Consider the following 23,661-nt stretch of genomic DNA (forward strand, 5'->3'; position numbering starts at 1 on the left):
CTGAAGATCCTCAGATGTCTCCAGTGCCCCTCTATGTTGTGTTGAAGTGCTGGCATGAAATCCTCATGGAAATGTCCACCAAAAAAATGGGAAGCAGTTTCTAAGGAGAAGGGTCAGGACTGGGGTTTGAAGTTTGAGGGTGCCCAGAACAGGAAGAGATGTGACCACTTGAAGAGATGAGGTATATGATTTGCAAATAATTTCTCCCACTTTGTGACTTTTCTTTGAATTTTCTTATATTTATTTTCTATTGAGAAATCATCTCTGAATTTTTTCCCCGTTTTATTGGGATATAATTGACATCACTGTTTAAGGTGTACAGCATAATGGTTTGACTTACATCTCTGACAGTGCCTTTGTGGCAGAAGAGGTTTTAATTTTAATCGAGTCCAGTTTATCCATTTTGAGTTGACTTTGTGGATGACAAGGGTTGCAGTTTGTTTCTTCTTTGCATATGGAGCTCCAGTTCTGTTCTCTCCATTTGTTGAAAGGATTGGGCAGGTACATTTGAGCAGTGCAGGGTGCACAGGCATGGGGCTGCACTGCCAGCTAGTCGGACTGCATGTGGTTGAACAGACTGGTGAGCATGTTGGTGCTTCATGATGATAGGATGTGCTGATTACCAAAGGTCTCCGTCTCCAGTCAGTTCTTATTTATTTAATTTATGGCTGTGCTAGGTCTTTGGTGCTGCACCTAAAATTTCTCTAGTTGCCAGGAGCAGGGGCTACTACTCTTCCTTATGGTGGGCGAGTTTCTCCTTGGGTGACTTCTTTCGTTGCACCTGGCAGAATCAGTAGTTGTGGCTCCTGGGCTTAGTTGCCCCGAGGCATGTGGGATCCTCCAAGCTTAGGAATCGAACCGTGATCCCTGCATTGGAGATCTCAACCACTGGACCACCAGGAAGTCCTGGTCAGTTCTTTTTGAAGAGACTTCTGGGGCTGGACTTTTCCTGGCGGCTCCCACTGGTACTACAACTCCCAGCATGCATAGGGCGGGCTAGCCTGCCGCGGCGGGGGAAGTTCCTGGCCGATGTGGGCCTTTAGCTGGGAGGGAGAGACTTCGCCGCGGTTTCCGAGTGTTGAGGTCAACTTCCCAAGGCTTTGGCAACCTCGATGGCTGAACAGCGGGACGGCGAGCCCTACGACCTACCCACTCCGACACGCCTCCGGTCTCTGGCCCGTCTCTGCCTCCCTCTCTGGTCTGGCCTCTTCTTATTTCTTCTTCCAATTTCCCGCGAGGAGTAAGTAACCCTTGAAGACGACCAACCGCCGCCTAGCATTTTGCCAACTGGGCCAACCAGAAGCGCGGGTAGAAAAGGCGGAGGTGGAATCCCCGCCAAGCAGGGGAGAGTCCGTTTCTCCCGGAAACGGTAGGCCGTCCTGACTGGAACCCCAAGAATAGCAAAGGATTCTTGGCTGGGGGCAGAAGTGCACGAACCCTTTCTTCCTTGCTCAGTGGGGGCTTCAGGCTTACCCTTCAGCAGCCCCCTTCAGGTGTCTGGGCCCAGCCTTGGCTATCATGGCTCACCAGACTCCTCTGGGCTCTTCAGCCTCACACGTCAGCTGCCTGGACCTGTGGAGGGAAAAGAATGACCAGCTAGTTCGACAGGCCAAGGTAACGCGGTTGCTGGGGCCCTTGCTTTGCAGCCCCCAGATACCAGGAAAAGGGTATGCAGTGGATTTAGACTTGCCAGTGGGGAGGGGCTGAGCTTGACCTCCCCTAAAGAACCAGAAATGGCTGGAGAATGAAACCCCTTGCCACAGCTGCAAGGAAAGTACTATTACCCCATCCCACATTTGACAGGTTGCTCAGGACTCAAGTCTGCCTCTGAGGCGACAGCAGTTGGCTCAGGATGCCTTGGAAGGGCTCAGGGGACTTCTCTGCAGTCTGCAGGGTGAGTAGGGCCCTCCCCAGGATGGCCACTCCTGCCCTCCACATCCAGAGGCCAGTTCCTCTCCGGCATGTCTAGAATTGAGGCGATTGCTCAGGGGGGAAGGGGTCCTGTTTAAGACACAGACAGGACTGGAATGGAATTCCATTCACAGTGTACAGGTGAATCTCTCTCTTCCTTATGCACACACACACACACATACATACATAAGCACACAGAAGCGTTTGATGAAGTGATTTCCAAGACGGTCTATTTGGAAAACATTCTGGCTGTTCCATCACACACACACACAGACACACACACACAGACACACACACACACAGACACAGACACACACACACACAGACACACACACACACACACACACGGAAGCATTTGAGGAAACAGTTTCCAAGATGGCCTGTTTGGAAAACATTCTGGCCATTCTATAATCTACCAGAGTGGGTTCTTTATTGAGGCTATTTTGGTTGGGGTGGGGTGATCTCTTTCACCTGAGAGTGAGATCAGCATTTGTTGCTCCAGGGCTCCCTGCGACCGTTTCTGTTCTCCCTTTGGAACTGACTGTCATCTGCAACTTTATCACCCTGAGGGCAAACCTGGCGCAGGGTTTCACTGAGGACCTGGCGCAGGATATCCAGCAGGGCCTAGAGAGAGGTGAGGGCCAGAGATTGCCTTTCATGCCCCTGCCAGCCTCAGTCTGGGCTTAAGTTCTTGCAGGGGGGGATAGGAGGAACAACATAATCTGTCACCTCCGCAGAGATGCCCTTCTTTGATCCTCCATGTGTTCCTCAGACCAGGAGCACTTTTGTGACCTTTGGGCTCCTGCAGAGAAGGAAAGCTAGAGATGAAGTTGCACCTCAGCTCTATGTGTGTGTATACTCTACAGTGCTGGAGACGCAGGGGCAGCTGGAAGCCAGGCTGGAACATGAGCTCTGGGGGCTGTGGGACGCTGCCCTCCGTGTTTCCTCCCTTCTGCCGGAGCTGCTCCCTGCCCTTCACCACCTTGCGGGCCTGCAGGCTGCCCTCTGGCTGACCACAAACCGTTTTGGGGACCTGACCTTGCTGCTGCAGACCCTGACTGTTAGCCAGGTAATTCAGATAATGATCTGGATCTAAGGGTCTCTCCTCCTTCCACCTTTCCCGGCTGCAGTATCATCATTATGTGCTGGAAAGGCTGCTGGGTTGGTGTTCAGAAGACCCCGGTTCTCTCAGGACTCTTAGGTGACCTTGCTCTGATTTGTTCCTCATTGGAGAGATTTTCTTGGGAGCTTGATTATCTTGGGTAGAATTAGGGCTCTTGTGACCTTGCTGAAGTCACTTCCCTGCTTCAGTCTTTGCATCAGTAACCCAAACATGGTCCCTGCTCTGTGTCCTCGTGGACTTATCCTGAGTGAGAAGACTCATTAAGAATATCACTGCCCCAGATTTTTCTTCCTACCTGTATCCTTTCCTCACAGCTATTAATCTCTTAGAAATGAGGGAACAAGAACCAAGAGGATCCTTGAGTTTAAAGTCCAGTCAGGGCAGACTGAGATAGAGAAGGGGTCATTACAAGCCTGGAACCTCTCATCATCCTTCTTCCCCAGAGCAGCGCCTCTGAGGATATGCTGCTGCTTCTGAAAAGTTGGAGACCCCCAACTGAGGAGTCAGATGCTCCGCTGACCCTGCAGAATGCTCGAGGCTTGAGGGATGTCCTTCTGACAGCGTTTGCCTATCGTCAAGGCCAGTTAACAATCTGACTTGTCCCTTCCTCTCCACTTCTGTCTTAAGAAGTCCTCTGGGCTCATGTCTTTTCTGTCCTGTACCATTCAGCTTGGTGGAACTTCTCTGTGTTCTTCTTCCCCATCAGACCCGCTTGCCTTGTTGGCCTCTCTAAGCTGACACCCTGCTTGCCCACAGGCCTCCAGGAGCTGATCACAGGGAGCTTGCCCAAGGCACTGAGCAGCCTGCATGAAGCGGCCTCAGGTCTGTGCCCACGGTCTCTGTTGGTCCAGGTATACACAGCCCTGGGGACCTGTCTTCGTAAGATGGTAAAGACCGTCCTAGGGTGAGTTGGAGAAACCACAGCTTTCTACTTTGTGAGCGTAGCTGAGGCTTGTGTCCTTTCAACCCCCTAGGGCAGTCCACAGAGAGCTCTACTCTACTTGGTTGCAGCCCTGAAAGAGGGATCAACCTGGGGTCCCCCACTTCTGGAGGCCTCCAGGCTATATCAGCAACTGGGGAACATAGCAGCAGAAATTGAGAGTCTGGAGCTGCTGGTTGAGGTAAGGAACTATGCCAGGTGAAGATGCGGGAAATGCTGAGATGCTTGTGCTGGTGTGACTAGTCAAGGTTTAAGTAGAAGGATGTATAGTTCCCGGAGATTATAGATAAGTTTCTTCTTTTTGTTAGGCTTTGAGTATCACTCGTATCCCTGAAGCCCATCAGCTTCTCATTGAAGTAGAGTTATTACTCCCACGACCTGACCCAGCCTCACCCCTTCACTGTGGCACACAGAGCCAGGCCAAGTACCTGCTAGCAAGCCGATGCCTACAGACAGGAAGGTGAGGTCCATCTTGCTCACCTGAGCTCCCCTTCCCACTTCTGATGCCTCCCCTGTGGTGTGACTCTGCTTCTGTTCTTGCAAATTGAGAGGATAAATAAGTCAAGGGTGGGACACGGGTCCCCACTATCAGCTTCCTGCCTTGCTGCTGGACCTGAGCTGAGGACTCTTTACCCTGTCACTAACCTCCTGTATCTTGAAAATTCTATAAAGTCTTCTCCCAGATCCAGTCTGTAAATAGTGTAGATCCATACTGAGCCAATGTTAGAGTCCCACACCTTACCCTTCCATCACCCCAGGGCCCTTAGCTAAGAGCTTTTGGAGGGCCCTGCTATGGCCTAAGGTGAGGCTCGTGGGTTATGACTCTTCAGGGCAGTGGACGCTGCAGAACATTACCTGGACCTGCTCGCCCTGTTGCTGGATGGCTCAGAGCCAAAGGTGGGTATGCCACGTTTCTGTGTAGTGGGGTGGGAGAATTGGAGTTTCCTTTGGAGTAGAGCGGGAGTGCTTTTTTCTGACTTTTCCTCTGCTCTTCTTTTTGTTCATTCTGGGAGACCAGACTGGGAAGGTTCCCAGAGCAAGGGAGATCCAGGGCAGCAAGCAGTGGATGGTCCCTGCATGGTACTAGAGCCTTGGAGGTAGTGGTTCATGTCTCCTCAAGACACTGCATTGCATTCTCTTCCCACCCCAGTTCTCCCCACCACCTTGCCCCCCAGGGCCCTGTGTGCCTGAGTTGTTTTTGGAGGCAGCAGCAGCGTTGATCCAGGCAGGCCGAGCCCAGGATGCTTTGACCGTATGTGAGGAGCTGCTTAGCCGCACATCATTTCTGCTTCCCAAGAGGCCTCGGCTGTGGGAAGATGCCAGAAGAAGAACCAAAGAGTCACCACACTGCTCACCCTGGGTCTCTGCTACCCATCTGCTTCAGGGCCAAGCTTGGGTGCAACTGGGGGCCCAAAAGGAGGCAATTAGTGAGTATAGCCGGTGAGTCCAGGAAGCCAACCGGGACCCTAGGGGAAATGTGGAGGGATAATTTTGTAATTGGGACCTGAGTTGGTGAGCTCTATTCTTAAACTACTCACCCCAGTTTCTGAGGTTAACTCTTCTTTACCCCTGCTCTCTGTCCAACTTCAGGTGCCTTGAGCTGCTCTTCCGGGCCACACCTAAGGATAAAGAACAAGGTGAGCTAGACTTAGTTTTTCTCTGTGGTAGTGGTGGTTTCCTTTCCATGTGTCCTAGCCCACCAAGAGATTTAAGAGAAAGGGACTCCAAACATAAGAGATATGGTATTGAGGTTTTGGGGATGGTCTGGCTGGAAACAAATGTCTTGATTTTTGGAGAGGTCCCCAGGGCCTGCTTCCATCTGTGAGCAGGGGTGTACGTCAGATATGGCACTACAACAGCTTCAGACAGCTGCCCTGATTAGTCGTGGACTGGAATGGGTGGCCCTTGGCCAGGATACCAAAGCCCTACAGGACTTCCTTCTCAGTGTGCAGATGTGCCCAGGTATGTACATATGCAGGCATCAGCTATGCACAGATGTGTAAGGACAGAGAGGGCCATGGGGAGGTACTTGGGGATTAGTGTAAGAGTGATGTTCCTTGATCGGAGGGGTGAATGGGATTGTGCTTGTATATATGTAGGGATACATAACAGTTGTGCAGACATATGCAAGACACAAGCATGTGTGAAGGCCTCCCAGGAGTTCTCTAGGCTTCCTAATGTCTTCAGACACAAAGACCATACCTGTGCTGAGAGTATGTTGGGCAGGAGCAGGGTCAACTGAGCCCTTTGTTCTGGGCAGGGAGTACCCAGGGTTAGGCATTATTGGCAGTGATGTACCCCTGATTCCATGTAAGCAAAACACATCCCTGCTCTAGGCCTTAGTTTCCCCTTTTATAAAATGATGTTGTCTGTGTCAAGTTCTAAGGCCCTGTGCTCTGGGGTGGGGCTACAGGTAATCAAGATGCTTCCTATCACCTGCTTCAGACTCTGAGGAGGCTGGATCGGAGGGATGAGGCCACTGCTCTCTGGCGGAGGCTGGAGGCCCAAACTGAGTTGCCACAGGAGAATACTGCACGGTAAGGTTAAGGAGACAGCTGGCTTCTAGAGTCCTTAGGCCTACTGGGGGTAGTGGTGAATCAAGGGAGTGAATGGCTATTCAGTCTTCTGCCTATCGTCCCTTAGACTTCACCCTTTTTGCTTTCAGGTCCCTTCCCCTGTACTTAGAAACCTGTTTGGGCTGGATCTGCCCCCCTGACCGTGAAACCCTTCGTGAGGAATTTCAGACATCTGGAGACTTGTGACCTGTAGCTGCCATGTTTCAAAGAACCAGAACTGGGTCCTCAGTGGGCCATCTGTAGGGAGGACTTTCTGCCATCCCATCCTTGGGAAATGTGGCTGGAGCTGACCATTCCAGTATATGTCTGGCATTGGAGAGGTTGGTGGTAGTCCTGCAAAATTTGGTATTCTGATTCCAGAGAAGCCCTGCTTCCACCAACAAGGCATTGACTTGCTCGTAGCACCTTTTATCCTGTTTCCCTTTTCATGTGTTGAGTAAAATTTCATATCTATCTGTTGTCTGCCTACTACATATACTTGAGTGGGAAGGCTCATCTACCTTATGAGCCTCGAGAAAGGGCTAAGGGAATCCTTATTCAAGAAGCAGTGCCTTTAATCCTTGTTATCTGAAAGCAAAAATTCTAGAGGAGAGAATTTCCCACCCCCACCCTAATCCCAAATTTGAATTTCCACTATTTGAGTCAAATATGTCTGTGTCAATAAGGGGTGAAGGGTGAATTCAGTCAAGGGGCCCCCAAAGCTGTCTACTGAATATAGTTAGGGTTACCTGGCGATTTGGACATGAATTTGAGCAAACTCTGGGAGATAGTGAAAGACAGGAAAGACTGGCGCACTGCAGTCTGTGGGGTTGCAGAGTCGGACATGACTTAAAGATTTAACAGCAACAACCTGGCATTTTGGGCCTAAGGACTTCCAAGACTGTACAATTTTCTTGCTGCCTTGGGCTTTGTTGAATCTGCTGTATGTTCTGTAGCTGCTTTTGACTCCTTTCTGGACCGGAGTCCACTTCCTCCTTTAACCATGAATATTAATAGCCAGTGGAAAGGAAGCATGTATCTCCAAGCTCCGAGAAACTGTAAAGCCTATGGGATTACGATTACCAAAGGGTGTAATGACGATAGGGTAGAGTGGATTAAGAGCTGGGGTGTTAAGAGTCCAGAATAAAGGTGGCTGGAGCCGGCGGCCTGAAGGAGCAAGGAGAGGGGTTAGAGTGGATATTCAGGTTTTGGTAGAAGACGGGTGTGTAGTTTATCAATACAACCCGACTAGGGTTCAATCCATTGTGCCAGGTTTTTCTAGTAGGGTAAACTCAGGAGCCAATGAACTGGAGCCAAGTGGGAGAGTCTGCCTCCCAGGAATAAAGGCTCTCCTGTCGCCAGTCAATCTGGCCCTATTCTTTTCGTTGATTGGTCGGAAATCCCAATCCGTCGAGGAAGCGTAGCGTTGCGGCCAATTGACGTGGCGTTACTAGGCGTGTTGCGCCCTTGAGGCGGGAGCCAGGCCACAAACGAATTTCCTGATTGGCTCCGGTCTGCGGGTTGCTGGGGAGAGGCACGGAGAGGCGGGCGGGAGTCGCCAGGGCAGACGCTGATTGGCTGGGGTGAGAGCACCTCTCCTTCCGATGATTCGGCTCTTCTCCGCTCAGTCTTAGCGAAGCGTCTGCTGCCGTCGTTTGAGTCGTCGCTGCCGCTACCCCCTCGCGGATCAGGCGCCAGCGTCGCCCGCCCGCTCGTCCACCGCCCTAGTGCCGCTGGGAGGAAACGAGAGGGAGGCCTGCGGGTTTGTCGCCGCCACTTGCCCCCCACCCCCACTCCGGGAGAGCCGAGTCCCGGCCCAGGCTGTCGCCTGCCACCCCTCAGAGCCGTTACCTGCGGTCCGCCACAGCCGCCGGCTGGGTGAAGCGCGCGCCATGGCCTCCGGAGCTGAGTGAGTGTGAGCGCGCGCCCGTCCGCCCCCTGTGGGTGCGCGCACCGGGGGACCCACCGCGCTGGGTAGGCCCAGCCGGGCCTGGCTGTGGGCGCGTCTTGGAAGTGAAGACAGGGAACGAGGGAGAGGGAAGAAGAGGAAGGGGGCGAATGAGGAGCCGCGGACCCCACCGGGCCCAGCTGCGCACCCGCGCGCCCCCTAGGCAGGGCTTGCGTTGGGCCTGGGTCGGGGCCTGGGCCAGATCGTGCTGTGTCATGCAGGCCCGGGCCGGCCTGATTGGCTCCTTTGGAAGGGCCGTCCCGGCCTAGTGAGGTCTGCGGGCTCACACTGACGGCGCCGAGCCCCGGGGCCTTGCGGCGCCCACCTGCGATCTGATCTGCCACCCGCTTTGGGCCTTTGGTCCCAAGAGAGCGCAGGCCCCGCGGCGGGCCCAACGCCCTAACTGGGCCCGGTGGGCGTGGACTTTGAGCCACGTGAAGGCCTTAGCCCGGAGACTGAGGCGGAGGCTGGAGCTGGGAAAGGCCTGGGAGCGCAGGGAAGCTCACGAAAGCCCTTTAGAGCTGGGCCGGCGTGGCCAGTAGTTGAAGACCTCAGTGATGAGAGGCTGTTGAGTAGAGGGCGGGCCCAGCCGTTCGGTTCTGGCCGCCTTCATATTAATACTTGAGGCCTGTTATTTATACGAGAAGGCTTTCGTCAGTTTTCCTTGATGTTGTGAAATGCAGTTCTTTGAGTTCTTGATAAAATTCAAATCTCAGGTCGTTTTTTATCGGCCTTTCTAGATTTCAGCCTTTGTGGTGTGAAGGTTAGAGTTCCCTTAAACTCACACATTCCTTTCCCTAAGCAGCTATGTTGAGAAATCCTGGGCCCTCTGCTCAGGAAAGCATCAGATAAAACCTGACCACCTCTGCCCATTTTAGAATCAAGAGCTTTAAATTCTAGGAGTATAGGGGGAGACACTGCCATCCTGTGGAAACCCTTCTATGCAAATCACTTTACTGACTTGAGAGTTTAGGTGTTTTTTTTAAGACGTGTTCCTTTTTTCAGGTTTCTGAATTGAGATGAAGTATTATTCAGGTGCCTATTTAAAAGAACTACTTAATAATTAAAGTAATCTCTTAGTCTTTAGTTTCCAAGACTGAAAGTAAAAGTCCAGAATTCTTGGAACCTGGCATCATAAGACAGTTTCTGATCTCTATGTCATCTTGATGACTCTTACCTGAACTCTGTCCAAGTCTCCTGTGGCCCGTTGGGGTTCTGAAAAGGGCCTGAATCATGCCGAAGACCAGGAGGATGTCCCCCAAAACAGTTCTCCAGGACTGTTGGCCTGGAATCAAACTGAATTCCATCATGTAGAGGTTATTTTGATCTCAGTAGATAGATGTGGAATTAAAGGTCTTTTAAGAGCATCCCACTCTTTGCCAGTGCCAGGGTCATGAATGTAGGCAGAATGGAGATTTTCCTAGAATGCAGCTTTGGGGTTAAAATACAAAGTTATGGCTAGAGGCACCTGATATTTTATTTTTTTCTAGCCCTAGTCCTATACAGCAGACAGGAAGATGGGCAGCCCTTGAAGGATATTTTGATGCATGGGAGAGAGGGAGAATTGATGGATTTAAATTGCCCTCTCATATTGATCATGGTTGCTTTCCAGGATGTTTATAAGCATTGGAAGAGTATGCCTCTGCAGCATTGTGATCACCACTTTTGGCTTAAAAAGTTAGTCACTCAGTTGTGTCCGACTGTTTGTGACCCCATGGACTGTAGCCCACCAGGCTCTTCTGTCCATAGAATTCTCCAGGCAAGAATACTGGAGTGGGTTGCCATTTCCTTCTCCAGCAGACTTTTGGGTTGGGGGAGGCAAATTTAAGCTAAGGAAACTCCATTCTTGGAAATTAGTTTAAAGGGAATGGATAAAGATCCAGGCTATGTGAGAGGGTCAGCAGAAAACTTATAGCATTTTTAGATGAATGGGATTTGTGTAATATTACTTTTGAACGTATCAGGACCAAAAGATGTTAAAAAATCCTGTTAACTTCCTAGCTGTTATTCTAGAGTACAGACATCTTTTTTTCTTGCAAATTGTGAAGATATTTCCGGTAGGAATACTATTTTGTCTTTTGCTGGCTGATAATTCCCAAATCCTAGAATGGTGCCTGGTGTATTTATGGAATTCTCCAGGCGAGAATACTGGAATGGGTAGCCAGTCCCTTCTCCAGGGGATCTTACCAACCCAGGGATCAAGCCCAGGTCTCCCACATTGCAGGTAGGTTCTTTACCATCTGAGCCACCAGGAAAAACCATAATATATGTGTGCATGCTAAATTGTTTCAATCATGTCCAACTCTGTGCAACCCTATGGACCGTAGCCTGCCAAACTCCTCTGTCCGTGGAATTCTGCAGGCAAGAATACTGAAGAGTATGTGGCCATGTCCTCCAGGGGATCTTCCTGACCCAGAGATCAAACCCAAGTCTCCTGCATTGGCAGACAGATTGTGTACCACTAGTGCCAGGAAGCTCACACACGCACAGACACACCCCTTGTTAGTTTGTTGAGTGAAGAAATAATCCATGGGAAATGTTTCTTTTTATTTATTCCTTGGTGTCTTCCATTGTCTGGCCTCCTTATTTGGGTTAATGCGTATGTTTTCCTGAGCCTTACTAAGACAAGATAAGACTTTCTCTTTAAAGGGAGAGCCCGCAGAGAAATTGGTGTTGGGAAGTGGTTTAGGTAGTTTATTTAGGTAGTTTAAACTGAGTTCAGACTCAGGCAACCTTGATGTAGACAAGAGGGATTTGGATTTGTCCCATGTCTTAGCATTTCTTGGTTTTAACTTTTTGAACCAACTCCATGGAGTTGTGTATCTTCGCAGAGATAACCTTGAAACTCCATTTGAGCTTGAGCTTCTTTCTGGTGAAGATTCCAGATCTGATAGTGTTTTCTGTTCACTTTTTTCAAATATGGTGGTCTTTATGCTTTGCATTCCTGTGGTGCACAGAATGCTCTGGCATTCAGCAGGTTTAGCCAGTAGGAAGGGCAATTTCTAATGATTCTTCTTCATAGCTTCCAGGCTTACTCTGTGGGGCTTGGGGCCTCTCCAAGCCCCATGGGAGGTCATCTTACTGCAAGAAGATCAGCAAAGAAAGAGTTTGTGCTATGTTCTACAATGCTAATCATTCTAAACCTCAGATACCATATGCCAGACAATCATATCTCACTTAAGACAGTCCATTTTGCATTCAGCATCTCACTATCTTAAGATAGTAATCCTCTGAGATGAGTGCTACTGTAGTCTCCATTTTATATCAGCCTCCAGAGAGGTCAAATCACTTGCCCAAGATCACAGCTAAGTGGCAGGGTTGGAATTCAGACCCAACAGGTCTGACTGCAGAGCCCCTTCTCTTAATCACTATTCTATACTGTCTAAGACTATTTCCATTTGTCTAATTACTGCTCAGCCTCCACTTTTATTTTGTTTTCTTAGTTTCCTGACCCTAGGCAAGATCACCTGGGCATTACAGCAGGGATACCATTACTCGGAATACCAAGAGTTGCTGAAATAGGAATTGTAATATGTACTTGATAAGCATTCTTGATCTTGGCTGACTTTCTTTTTGTTTGAGCTCTATGTGGGGATAACTTCATCAATGCACTATTTCATTCTTAAGTGTGAGTTTTAGAGACTGGTGGGGACGTTGCTGGAATTTGTTTTGGAACTGACTTCTTTTTCTCTTTCTAGTTCAAAAGGCGATGATTTATCAACAGCCATTCTTAAACAGAAAAACCGTCCCAATCGGTTAATTGTTGATGAAGCCATCAATGAGGACAACAGTGTGGTATCCTTGTCCCAGGTAAGTTGGGTCCACAGTCCAATCTTTGCTTATTGCATTTAACCTGAGGGCTTTTCCCAGGTTTCTTTTCTCATTTTTCTTGCAGTGACCACAGATAGAATGGGGTTTACTGGGAATCCCAACCTCCAGGGCTGCTGCTTATCCCCTGGCCCAATGACCCAAAGGCCTTAACCTTCTTTCCTCAGCCCAAGATGGATGAACTCCAGTTGTTCCGAGGTGACACAGTGTTGCTGAAAGGAAAGAAGAGGCGGGAAGCTGTGTGCATTGTGCTTTCTGATGACACATGTTCTGATGAGAAGATTCGAATGAATAGAGTTGTTCGGAATAACCTTCGCGTACACCTGGGGGATGTTATCAGGTGTGTGTGGAGTTCTTGGCCCCTCGGGGATGGGAGGCCAGAGACTGCCTGCTTTACAGGCAGTACCCCCATAAAGGCCTTGGCAACTGCAGATATTGGGAGCTTATAGGCCATGGGAAGGCTTAGGTTTCTAGGTTGTCTTTAGGTTTTGGGTCTGCCTCTGGGACTTCAAAATCTGCCTCTTCATGATCCTTGGAACAGGTTGGCATTTCTTGACTTTCTTGGTACCTTTATTTTTTTCTGCCAGGGGTCACACCATAGAACTTGGTTTAGGATGCCATTTGAGGGCTGTATCTGCCAAATAAGCTTATAGCCTTGCATTGATGGCTTTTGTCAGGGCTAGAATGAGATGGGAGTATGGGCATGGAAGGTGGACTCCTAGCAGGTTTGTATAAAGATCCAAGCTAATCGAGGTGAGAGGCATAGTTTGAGCCAGGCCTAGGATAGTTCCAGTTTGAGTGATTAGACTTTAGGCAAGAGGTTTCTCCGTCTTGAAGTCATCCCTGGCCACTGCTACCCAGGCCACTGCTACCTGTCACCTGGCCAGGAACATCTCAGGCTTCAGATTCTTTTGGGGGGGATTCTAGGTTTTATGGAGCCTTCTTCCTGGAAGTGCTTAGTCACTTTCTCAAGGTGCTCTGACCACCTGACTGAGATGATTTTTTCACATGTATTTCTCTGACCCTGACACTTGTCAGACTAAGGTCCCCTTTTGTAGTGTTGGGTTACCAGTAGTAACCAGAATGGGTCATCCTTGGATATGTCTCATTGAAGACCTTCCCTTCTGTGTCTTCGTGGGGATTCCAGATGTGTGGGTCTTTCTTTTGCCTCACCAATTGTGAGTGGGCAGTCTCAGCAGCTTCTTCTAGAGGCTCCCCCTATCACTCTACCCTGCATATGACCTGTTCTGCTTGGCTGTTGCTTTGCCCTCACTCCAACCCTACCCTCTTGCCTCTCTTCACCTAAAGCCATCCCTGCCTTTTCTCTTTCGCTCGCCATCAGCTCTCTGTGCCAGGCCCTTTTGGACACCCAGAGCTTGGGGCTGCGATGTGGTTGGTAATGTGGAGTCTGCTTGTCATCCTCAGCATCCAGCCATGCCCTGATGTGAAGTACGGCAAACGCATCCATGTACTACCCATCGATGACACGGTGGAAGGCATCACTGGCAATCTCTTTGAGGTTTACCTTAAGCCATACTTCCTGGAAGCTTATCGACCCATCCGGAAAGGTGAGAAATAATTCTAAGGACTGAACTCAAGGGCAATTGTTGTAGGGATACCCAAAAGTAAACCTTGGTCCATCTTTGTCTATTCTCATACATGTGTGCATACATACACATTCTGTACATGTGTACTTTGTCCTTCCCTGCTTCCTTGCACTTCCCTTTTTCCCATTCCCACTGTTTGCTCCAGTACAGTAAGCTATCTTCTCTTGTATCTCTGAAGGAAGAGGTGGGCAATTTGGGGTGTATCACAGTCCACAGTGTATTTAATACTTAATGCAGTTCTGCTGGTGGTGGTTGTGCAAGCTTGGGTTATCTATACCCCAGAAGTCAAAAATCTTATGGGTTTCTTCCTGGCACATCAGGTTTTATTCACTGTCTTTTAAGGGGCAGAGAGACTTTTCACAATTCAGCTTTCTCTTTTTGCCTGATGCTTAATAAGATGTGGATGGGAAGGAGAAAGGACAGTATCTAGTGAACTTGGCATTCTAGATCCCAGGTTCTGATGGGGAGTTCTTAGCTTGGTCTGGTGATAGATACCTCTGACTGCTCTTGTGCTGATTGCTCTCACAGGAGACATTTTCCTTGTCCGGGGTGGAATGCGTGCTGTAGAGTTCAAAGTAGTGGAGACAGATCCCAGTCCTTATTGCATTGTTGCGCCAGACACAGTGATCCACTGTGAAGGGGAGCCTATCAAACGAGAGGTGAGTTCTCTTCCTGATCCCAGTATCCCACTTTGTGAGTGCTCAGCAAGGCAGTAGTGTGGTAGTTCCAAAGAATCCTCAGGCTTGATGGTTAAGCTACTTCCCAGAGGTGGAAAGCATAGCTATTCATTTCTGGACATAGGTATTTTTTAGAAGTATCTGATATCAGTAATTTTTAAAATCTAGATTGAGCTTAATGAGTCTAGTGGTTGAAATAATTTTTGAAGAAGTGATGCTGATATGACATCTAGATCCCTGCCCGTTTCCCACACTTTCTAGCTTCAGGTCTTAGGGGAGCCCACCACAATAAGACTAACGACAATGTAATAAGGAAAGGCTATGCTAGAAATCTTTGTCATGGAATGAATAAACAAATATAAAGTAAAAGCAAAGATTGGAAATTCCCTGGCAGCTCAGTTGTTAGGACTCTGCACTCTTACTGCTTAGGGTGTGGGTTTGATCCCTGTTGGGGAACTAAGATCCCGCAAGCTGCACAGCATGGCCATATAAATAAATAAATTCTTGCCCTGGGGTTTTTTGAATTGTTTTTTGAGGCATGATCCCCTTAGAGCAGAATCTTCTCATACAGCAGATTCTGTAAACCAGCTTTAGAGAAATTCACCTTTTGCTGATAGTAGCATTCTTATCTTCTCCTTTTCTTTTTGCTGATAGTAGCATTCTTATCTTCTTTTCTTTTTCTCTTCCATCTTCAGGATGAGGAAGAATCCTTGAATGAAGTGGGCTACGATGACATTGGTGGCTGCAGGAAACAGTTAGCTCAGATAAAGGAGATGGTGGAGTTGCCCCTGAGACATCCTGCCCTCTTTAAAGCCATTGGTGTGAAGGTGAGTATTCTGGGCTCTGTTAGCCTAGGGTGGTGATTAACAACTACTCACCATCTAATCCTAGGACCTGTTTTCATATCTGTTTCATCATTGCCTTGGATTCAAGAGGAAGTACTATATTCAGGTTTATAAAACACTCTAAATTCGTTATAGCTACTAATGGTCTAGAACAGAGTAGGTCAGTTAAGTTCTCTGTTGAATTTTTTTCGTTAATTACAACCTTCAAAATGTAAAGACTGTTTTTATCTAATGGGCCCTATAAATATAAATAGTCTGTTTTAAATATTTATTATTTAAAGTCTCACCATAGTTTGCCAGCTTGTCTAGAATGTGTGTGTGTGAAGTCGCTCAGTCGTGTCCAACTCTTTGTGACCCCGTGGACTGTAGCCCGCCAGGCTCCTCTGTCCATGGGATTATCCAGGCAAGAATACTGGAGTGGGTTCCCATTTCCTTTTCCAGGGAATCTTCCCAACCCAGGGATCGAACCCAGGTCTCCTGCATTGCAGGCAGACGCTTTATCCTCTGAGCCACTAGGGAAGCCAAGTGTTGCCCGATAACAGTAAAGCAAATTTGCAGTGTGAAGGATCCTGAGTCCAGAATATTTGAGAACTGCTGGTCTAAAATGTAACATCCCAGTTGTTCCTGTATCATAGGACACCCTGAAGATGAAGTTTGCATCTATCCCTTTCCCTAGTGTACATTGTGTAAATAAATTTATCTTTTTGGGGGGTACTTTTCCATATCCTTCCAGTGGATGAAGCCAGAGAAAAGACAGCTTCAAAGAGGAAAACTTGTGGCTGTTGGTAGGAGAAGGCATTCCAACATGATAGTAAATCCTGGAGGGCTGTGATTATAGCAGTGAATGAGCCTCTGGCCAACACTCTTAAATGGCTGAGCTAGTCCTGTTTAAAGTCAGGCCCTTGGCCTAATGCCCTCTTACTTTTCCTAGATCCCGGATCTTCAGACTCACTCATACTAAGAGTTTCTTAGTGTGGTTTCTCTGCTGTCTGTCTCCTGTGTATTCATAAATATTGTCAGCTTTCTGCCATTATTATCTCTGCTGCAAAGAGGAGGGAGTATGGTCTGAAGTAAGGTGTCTTCCTGACAACTGCTATTTGAGGGCTCATTCAGAGTTGAGCTCTAATTCTCATCCTGTTTAAATAGAGTCCTTCTTAGGCCATTTTAGGGTACCTGGGGTTGGGAGAAGATGAGAATCTGAACCTAATCAACCCTCTGTACTGGTCCTCAGCCTCCTCGAGGAATCCTGCTCTATGGACCTCCTGGGACAGGGAAGACCTTGATTGCTCGAGCTGTGGCAAATGAGACTGGCGCCTTCTTCTTTTTGATCAATGGTAGGAGACTTGGTTCACTTTGTGTTTGGCTGGACTCCACTTTGAGCTAAGCATGACCCAGTCTCATGAGCAGGAGAAATCATGGACATGCTCATTTGTGTACATAGCCTCATGTATACTTAAGTGTTTGTATTCTAAAGTCCATTGCAGACAGATAAGCAGCAAGGGGAGGGTGTGTTACTCTGGTGTCCCTTGATCTATCCCACCTTGAGAAAGAGCGTTAACAGGCTAAAGACATTAAAGAGGAGTAAGTTAGAATGAGAACTCAAAATGTCTATGCTTACTTATTTGAGAGGGTTTGGGGGAAGACTGGCTGAGATCAACTATCTCTTTGAGAATGATATTTCACTGGTAGGGGTCCAACCGGTGCTGCTTCTGCTCTGGCCAGAGGTCCCGCAGCATCTGCTGTCACCATCTTCATACCTTTCAGCTCAACTGAGATAAGTGTATTGAGCCCCTTGACATCCTTTTATCCTGGCTTGGTGGCTACCCTGGGATAATTGTTGGTAGGGGCTGTGAGAAAGTAGGCAGATGTTACCACATTCTCACCCAGGACCTGTCTCTGAGCTAGACAGACAAGATATCCGAATACTTTTTGAGATTGAGGAAGGATATATTTTTGTCACTGCATGCATTCTATTTGCTTTCAGGTCCTGAGATCATGAGCAAGTTGGCCGGTGAGTCTGAGAGCAACCTTCGTAAAGCCTTTGAAGAGGCTGAGAAGAATGCTCCTGCTATCATTTTCATTGATGAGTTGGATGCCATTGCTCCCAAAAGAGAGAAAGTAGGAACTTAACCAAGGGGATAGTAGGGTTGTAAAAGGTCCTGACTTCACTTCTGACCAGACATTTTGTCCTGACAGACCCATGGGGAGGTAGAGCGACGTATTGTATCACAGTTGTTGACCCTCATGGATGGCCTAAAGCAAAGAGCACATGTCATTGTTATGGCAGCAACCAACAGACCCAACAGCATTGACCCAGCCCTACGGCGATTTGGTAAGGACCCCAAATAACTCTTCTTGCTGTCTTTGCTCATGTGGAGATTATGTCTCCAGTGGGCTTAATCCTGTTGATCCCATATCTGTCCTTCATCTAAGTCACCTAATCCTGAGGATTTCTTTCTTTTCTTTCTTTCTTTTTTTTTTTTTTTTTTTGAGGATTTCATGAAGCCCTTTGCAGTTAGGCAAAGAGTAAAGTCCTTTCTTTCCCTTATTCCATGTCATGTCCAGGGTAACCACGCATCCTGGTTTGCCTGAGACTGAGGGATTTCCCAAGTTATGGGGCTTTCAGTGCTAACACCAGACATTTCCTGGTCACAGTGGAATGGTTGGATGCCTTAGGCCTGGGCCCTTCTTCCCTATGCACCAGAAATGATCCCTGTCTATGCGTCATCTCACAGGTCGCTTTGACAGAGAGGTGGATATTGGAATCCCTGACGCTACCGGACGCTTGGAAATTCTTCAGATCCACACCAAGAACATGAAGCTGGCAGATGATGTGGACCTTGAACAGGTGGCATGTTGATGAGGGCTGGCCAGAAGTTCGGATGTCTTGTTGCCAGACAGTTGAAGGGAACTGACTAGGGACAGAAGCTTCAGATGTGAGGCGATTGATTTTAATTCCTGGGCAGGGAAAGGGAAGTGATCTGAGATTGAATCCAGGAAACTAGGTTTGGCATTTTTCTTGGTTTACTGAATTAGGGTGAACCAGAATATTGGGGGCAGCTTTATTTCCAGGCCCCAAGTGCAGGCTTGAATACTTAGAGTCCAGCTAATGAAAGGGCTGCTGGTATGAGTTTAGGGAAATGGAGGACCCAGAGATAGGAGTCAGAGGAAGAGGGCAGGGTTCTGTTATCTAAGGCAGAATAGAGACATCTAAGCTAGGTCTCAGAGGCAGGAGAGTAAGTGGATCTTCTCTCTGCAGGTAGCTAATGAGACTCATGGGCACGTGGGAGCTGACTTAGCAGCCCTGTGCTCTGAGGCTGCTCTGCAAGCCATCCGCAAGAAGATGGACCTCATTGACCTAGAAGATGAGACCATTGATGCTGAGGTCATGAACTCCCTGGCAGTTACTATGGACGACTTCCGAGTAAGGGCCGCTCTCCATTTCAGGTGCACACACATGCACTTTGATCTCTTGCCTGGCAATTCTTATCCCCAATTTTTCTTCCCTTTTTAGTGGGCCCTGAGCCAGAGCAACCCATCAGCACTGCGGGAAACTGTGGTAGAGGTGCCTCAGGTGACCTGGGAGGACATTGGGGGCTTGGAGGATGTCAAACGTGAGCTTCAGGAGCTGGTCCAGGTAGGGTGCTTGGTCCAGGGTGGGTCACTGCTTCAGCACATTGTCATTGAGCTGGTGGTATTGGGGTGTTGACACATTGATTGCAGAAATTATGAGCATGATTCAGGAACCTGCTGTTCTGAGGTTGGAAGCACCAAGAATCCTGTCACCTTACACCATGAGATGGTGTGGGAGGATGCTTCTGTTAGGTTGGGTTTCTCTCAAACTGGGGGAGATAGCCCTGAATCCTCTTTCTTTTTCTTCCTAGTATCCTGTGGAGCACCCAGACAAATTCCTCAAGTTTGGCATGACACCCTCCAAGGGAGTACTGTTCTATGGACCTCCTGGCTGTGGGAAAACCTTGCTGGCCAAAGCCATTGCTAATGAGTGCCAGGCCAACTTCATCTCCATCAAGGGTCCTGAGCTGCTCACCATGTGGTTTGGGGAGTCTGAGGCCAACGTGAGGGAAATCTTCGACAAGGTGAGCTACAAGTGGCTGGGCTATCAGTTCACTTGCTTGGGAACAAGTTAGGGGTAGAGGTTGTTCTTTGGGAGAGTTAAGACCATCCCGTTCTGACAGCTCAGTTAGGGCAGTGAAGGTCACTTTATTTTCCATTTTTCCTCAGGTCTGAGAGACCCAGTTGTGCTAATGCTCAAGTCCATCTGTCTCTCACAGGCACGCCAAGCTGCCCCCTGTGTACTGTTCTTTGATGAGCTGGATTCGATTGCCAAGGCCCGTGGTGGCAACATTGGAGATGGTGGTGGGGCTGCTGACCGAGTCATCAACCAGATCCTGACAGAAATGGATGGCATGTCCACAAAGAAAAATGTATTTATCATTGGCGCTACCAACCGACCTGACATCATTGATCCTGCCATCCTGCGACCTGGCCGCCTTGATCAGCTCATCTATATCCCACTTCCCGACGAGAAGTCCCGTGTTGCCATTCTCAAGGCCAACCTGCGCAAGTCCCCAGTTGCCAAGGCAGGTGCAAGGTCTTGGGTTGCAGGGTCGTGAATTTGCAGGCTGTGTGGAATGCTCCTTGGTTCCTGGACAAGGTTCCATTGGGGATTCCTGGGGTTATGGTTGAAAAGGAAAGATGGAAGATTTGAGGGTATTAAGATATCTAGAATAAGGAATAAAACTGGTGGCAGAGGATGGAACAAAGTGGAATTGGGAGTGCTTTGGTGGCTCAAAGATCAGTGTATCAAAAGAGGCTAAAAGCTAAGGTAGCTCTCTTGCTTCTTTTAGGATGTGGATTTAGAGTTCCTGGCTAAAATGACTAATGGCTTCTCTGGAGCTGATTTGACCGAGATTTGCCAACGTGCTTGCAAGTTGGCCATTCGTGAATCGATCGAGAGTGAAATCAGGCGAGAACGGGAGCGGCAGACCAACCCATCAGCAATGGTGAGTCTGCATCCTTAACCCAGATGTGCCTGTCTTAGGGAGCCAGGGGACAATCTCCACAGTGCCCTAGAGTGTACAGTTTTGGAAAGGTCATCTATCAGATGTTTAGCATGCCATGGAAGAGAAAATGCTGAGTACTCAGATAACCATGTCAATTGGGAATTACAAAGGCTGAGAAGAAATGAGCATAGAAACAAATAGAGCAGGGCTGAGAAGCTAGGATCTATGGACCTTTTCTTGGTGTTCCATGGACCCCCTGAATTAAATGCAGAATTTGATATGTATGTATATATAGGCTCAATAAAGATAGGGATTTTTGTTATCTCACTTGTTTCCCACTGTAGCATGGCACAGTGTTGGAAACTGACTTAATAAGCAAATAAGTGATTGGCTTTCTCTACCATTAGTGATGTTTCTCTCCCTCTCATAAAAGCTTATAAACTATCCAAAGTCACAGCAGTTGAGTGGCTTCTTGGTAGAAGAGATAGGATGTGAGCCGGGGCTATAAAGAGAATAGAGGTTAGGTAAAGGAAGTAAGTCACCCAAGTAGATTGCTTGAGGAATAGAACTGCAGGAATTGGGAGAACCTGGATACATTAAAGAGGTTGTGTGTTACTGGAAGTGAGGCCTGTGAGTAAGGTATAATTCAGTTGTGATAAGCACTGAGAACCATTGACATTTTCTTTTTGAAAATATAGGCTTATGAGGTATAATTTATATATTGTAAAATTCACTATTTTTAGTATACTATTTCCGTGCTTGTTAACAAATATATTTTAATTGCTGTAACTGCTACCACAGTTGAGACGGACAAATTTCTGTCATCCCAAAAAGTTCTCTCAGGCCACCTTTTCCCCTTTCTTTGGTTGCAGCATGCGGAATCTTAGTTTCCCAATCAGAGATCAAACCCATCCCCCCTGCACTGGATGCCCAGAGTGTCAACCCCTGGACTGCCAGGGAAATCCCTCTCATGTCACTTTAATCAGCTTTTTATTCCCACCATAAGCTCTTGGTAGTGAAATCTGTCCCTCCAGTTTTACCATTTCCCGAATACATTGGCAGGTTTTTAAGCAAAGCAGTGACTCGGTTTTAGGAATATTGGCCTGGCAGCATATTCAAGTTGGATAGGAGAGGCCCAATCTGCTGCTGCAAAAATGGGGTCAGGAAGGCTAGGGAAGGAATTCAGGCAGAGCCTTAACCAGCCCTGGTGGTCTGTGTTTACCTGTCCTACAGGAAGTAGAAGAGGATGATCCAGTGCCTGAGATCCGCCGAGATCACTTTGAGGAAGCCATGCGCTTTGCCCGCCGTTCTGTCAGTGATAATGACATCCGGAAGTATGAAATGTTTGCTCAGACCCTTCAGCAGAGTCGGGGCTTTGGCAGCTTCAGGTAACTAGGCTTCAGTGGGCTATGTTTAAGTCGTCTTGGGGAACTGTACAACCAAGGCGGTGGGAGCCCTAAGGATGCTAGAAGGGGTAGTTGTGAAAATCCTACACAAGCACTATCCTAACCCTCTTTTTTGCCTCTGCTCTTAATACAGATTCCCTTCAGGAAACCAGGGTGGAGCTGGCCCCAGTCAGGGCAGTGGCGGTGGCACAGGTGGCAGTGTGTACACGGAAGATAATGATGATGACCTGTATGGCTAAGTGGTGGTGGCCAGCAAGCAGTGAGCTGGCCTGGCTGGACCTTGTTCCCTGAGGGTGGGGGCGCTCGCCCAGGAGGGACCAGGCGTGCGCCCACAGCCTGCTCCATTCCTCAGTCTGAACAGTTCAGCTACAGTCAGACTCTGGACAGGGGGTTACTGTTGCAAAAAAAAAAAAAAACAAAAGTGATAAAATAAAATCGATTTTCATTTGGGAGGCGGAGAGTGAATTACCAACAAGGAATTGGGCCTGGGGCCTACACCATTTCTGCTGTAGTTTAGAGCAGTGCAGGGAACCTCTGTGGGTGTGAAAAAGGCATTATCACCAGTCCCCACAGCAAAGCATCTGCACTTCACTCAATGCTGCCCAAGCCCTCCCTTTCCCCTGCCCAACCTGGGCAGGAGGGTGAAGGGCTACAGTTGCTGGGTGTTTATATAGAGAGTAGGTTGATTTTTATTTTACATGCTTTTGAGTTAATGTTGGAAAACTAATCACAAGCAGTTTCTAAACCAAAAATGACATATTGTAAAAGGACAATAAACGTTGGGTCAAAATGGAGCCTGAGTCCTGGCCCCTGTGCCTGCTTCTTTCCTGGGAAGGGCCTTGGGCTGCTCCTCACTGCCAAGGCACTCTTCCAAATGTGAAATACTAGAAGTGAGGTTGCACCCTCTTCCCCTCCTGATTAACATTGGTGTACTGCTGCCTCGCCCAGTGTCTGCGGTTTCACTGGATAGGACTGCAGCGGAGGGCAGGGCGCAGCCTGATGGAACTTCAGAAGTGGTGAGTGTGGCATCCTCTACCTATATTTGATGGGGATGGTGAGACTAGGCCTGTAGAGTCCCCTTTTCCTGACCAAGGCTGGGTTGGGGTTTAGTCTCTGGAGATGGATGTTCTCTTGATGCATCTAAAAATTTTCATATATTCATGTTCTGGTTGAGGATCACTTACAATTATGTCCACCTTTATGTAATTTGTATTATAAAAACATAGCTTTTTTTCTAATATAAAATTCTAGTTTTGGATGTGTTTCTTTCTAAACTAAACATCCTCCCCTGCTCCTAGTTTTTCAGATGATTGCTTGCATAGTTTTGTTGAGGTATAGTGTGTCTTCTTTGTTCAACATGTACCAGCGTAATCCCTTAGTATTTCTGGGATCCGTATTGTGATGCCTTACTGAAGAAGAATATGATGCAGAGAAAATAATCTACTGAATCAAGCTAGTCATTCTAGTATTTACACCAGCATCCAGTTTGACCTTTATAGGTAGGTAATCTGCAAGGACTCAAGATGGTTACATAGACTGATTAAATTGGGGCATCTTGAACTCATGTGCTATGAAATAGATATTCTTACACTTTTGTGATTTGCTTTGACTCTCCCTGTTAAATGTGACACTTTTCTCTGCCAGATCTTGTCTTTGCTCCTCCTTTGGTTTTCACACCATTTAGGTATCCTGGTGGCTCAGCTTTCAGTCTTCTTACTCTTACATTGTTGCACCGTCTCATCCCTGTGGCAGCCTAACCTGAGTGAGACCAAAGGCAAGGTCTTTTGGAGAAAAGAC

At 48.1% G+C, this 23,661-nt stretch overlaps 2 protein-coding genes across 6 annotated transcripts; both read left to right on the forward strand.

Annotated features, from left to right (window-relative positions):
• The first annotated feature begins 127 nt into the window (after nt 1-127).
• FANCG (FA complementation group G) lies at nt 128-7,003 on the forward strand. Of its 3 annotated transcripts, none has more exons than XR_011254333.1 (15): nt 128-1,240; nt 1,550-1,614; nt 1,804-1,894; nt 2,414-2,545; nt 2,778-2,980; nt 3,478-3,613; nt 3,791-3,921; nt 4,009-4,155; nt 4,283-4,434; nt 4,805-4,871; nt 5,125-5,414; nt 5,565-5,611; nt 5,804-5,936; nt 6,388-6,511; nt 6,640-7,003. XR_011254333.1 is itself a non-coding variant. In XM_069576268.1 (15 exons), the coding sequence occupies exons 1-15, from the start codon at nt 1,030-1,032 to the stop codon at nt 6,734-6,736; spliced, it is 2,049 nt and encodes a 682-aa protein (XP_069432369.1). In that variant the 5' UTR covers nt 128-1,029; the 3' UTR covers nt 6,737-7,003. The 3 variants fall into 3 exon arrangements, 2 of the variants coding, with proteins under 2 accessions (XP_069432369.1, XP_069432370.1); XM_069576268.1 differs by having other exon boundaries at nt 5,781-5,936; XM_069576269.1 differs by having other exon boundaries at nt 5,125-5,401.
• Nucleotides 6,780-22,658, forward strand: VCP (valosin containing protein). Of its 3 annotated transcripts, XM_070292248.1 has the most exons (18): nt 6,856-6,870; nt 8,158-8,438; nt 12,176-12,287; nt 12,473-12,645; nt 13,731-13,873; nt 14,441-14,571; nt 15,285-15,416; nt 16,666-16,768; nt 17,419-17,552; nt 17,631-17,766; nt 18,170-18,282; nt 18,694-18,858; nt 18,949-19,071; nt 19,319-19,531; nt 19,727-20,035; nt 20,303-20,458; nt 21,692-21,846; nt 21,998-22,658. In XM_070292248.1, exons 2-18 carry the CDS (start codon nt 8,422-8,424, stop codon nt 22,101-22,103), a joined length of 2,421 nt encoding a protein of 806 aa, XP_070148349.1. In that variant the 5' UTR covers nt 6,856-6,870; nt 8,158-8,421; the 3' UTR covers nt 22,104-22,658. The 3 variants fall into 3 exon arrangements, with proteins under 3 accessions (XP_069432368.1, XP_070148349.1, XP_069432367.1); XM_069576267.1 differs by lacking the exon at nt 8,158-8,438 and having other exon boundaries at nt 6,780-6,870; XM_069576266.1 differs by lacking the exon at nt 6,856-6,870 and having other exon boundaries at nt 7,556-8,438.
• The last annotated feature ends 1,003 nt before the right edge of the window (nt 22,659-23,661 follow it).

Source organism: Ovis canadensis, chromosome 2 (assembly GCF_042477335.2).
Source record: "Ovis canadensis isolate MfBH-ARS-UI-01 breed Bighorn chromosome 2, ARS-UI_OviCan_v2, whole genome shotgun sequence".
In the NCBI taxonomy this organism is placed as follows: domain Eukaryota; kingdom Metazoa; phylum Chordata; class Mammalia; order Artiodactyla; family Bovidae; genus Ovis; species Ovis canadensis.

What these genes read in the sequence shown, in the direction of transcription:
- FANCG (XM_069576268.1), top strand. Translation starts at nt 1,030, where the DNA reads ATGTGGGCCTTTAGCTGGGAGGGAGAGACTTCGCCGCGGTTTCCGAGT. An exon ending in AGACCCTGACTGTTAGCCAG is followed by an intron (nt 2,981 to 3,477) that starts GTAATTCAGATA and finishes CTTCTTCCCCAG; the next exon opens with AGCAGCGCCTCTGAGGATAT. An exon ending in GCAATTAGTGAGTATAGCCG is followed by an intron (nt 5,415 to 5,564) that starts GTGAGTCCAGGA and finishes GTCCAACTTCAG; the next exon opens with GTGCCTTGAGCTGCTCTTCC.
- VCP (XM_070292248.1), top strand. An exon ending in GCAAGTCCCCAGTTGCCAAG is followed by an intron (nt 20,036 to 20,302) that starts GCAGGTGCAAGG and finishes TGCTTCTTTTAG; the next exon opens with GATGTGGATTTAGAGTTCCT. An exon ending in AGACCAACCCATCAGCAATG is followed by an intron (nt 20,459 to 21,691) that starts GTGAGTCTGCAT and finishes CCTGTCCTACAG; the next exon opens with GAAGTAGAAGAGGATGATCC.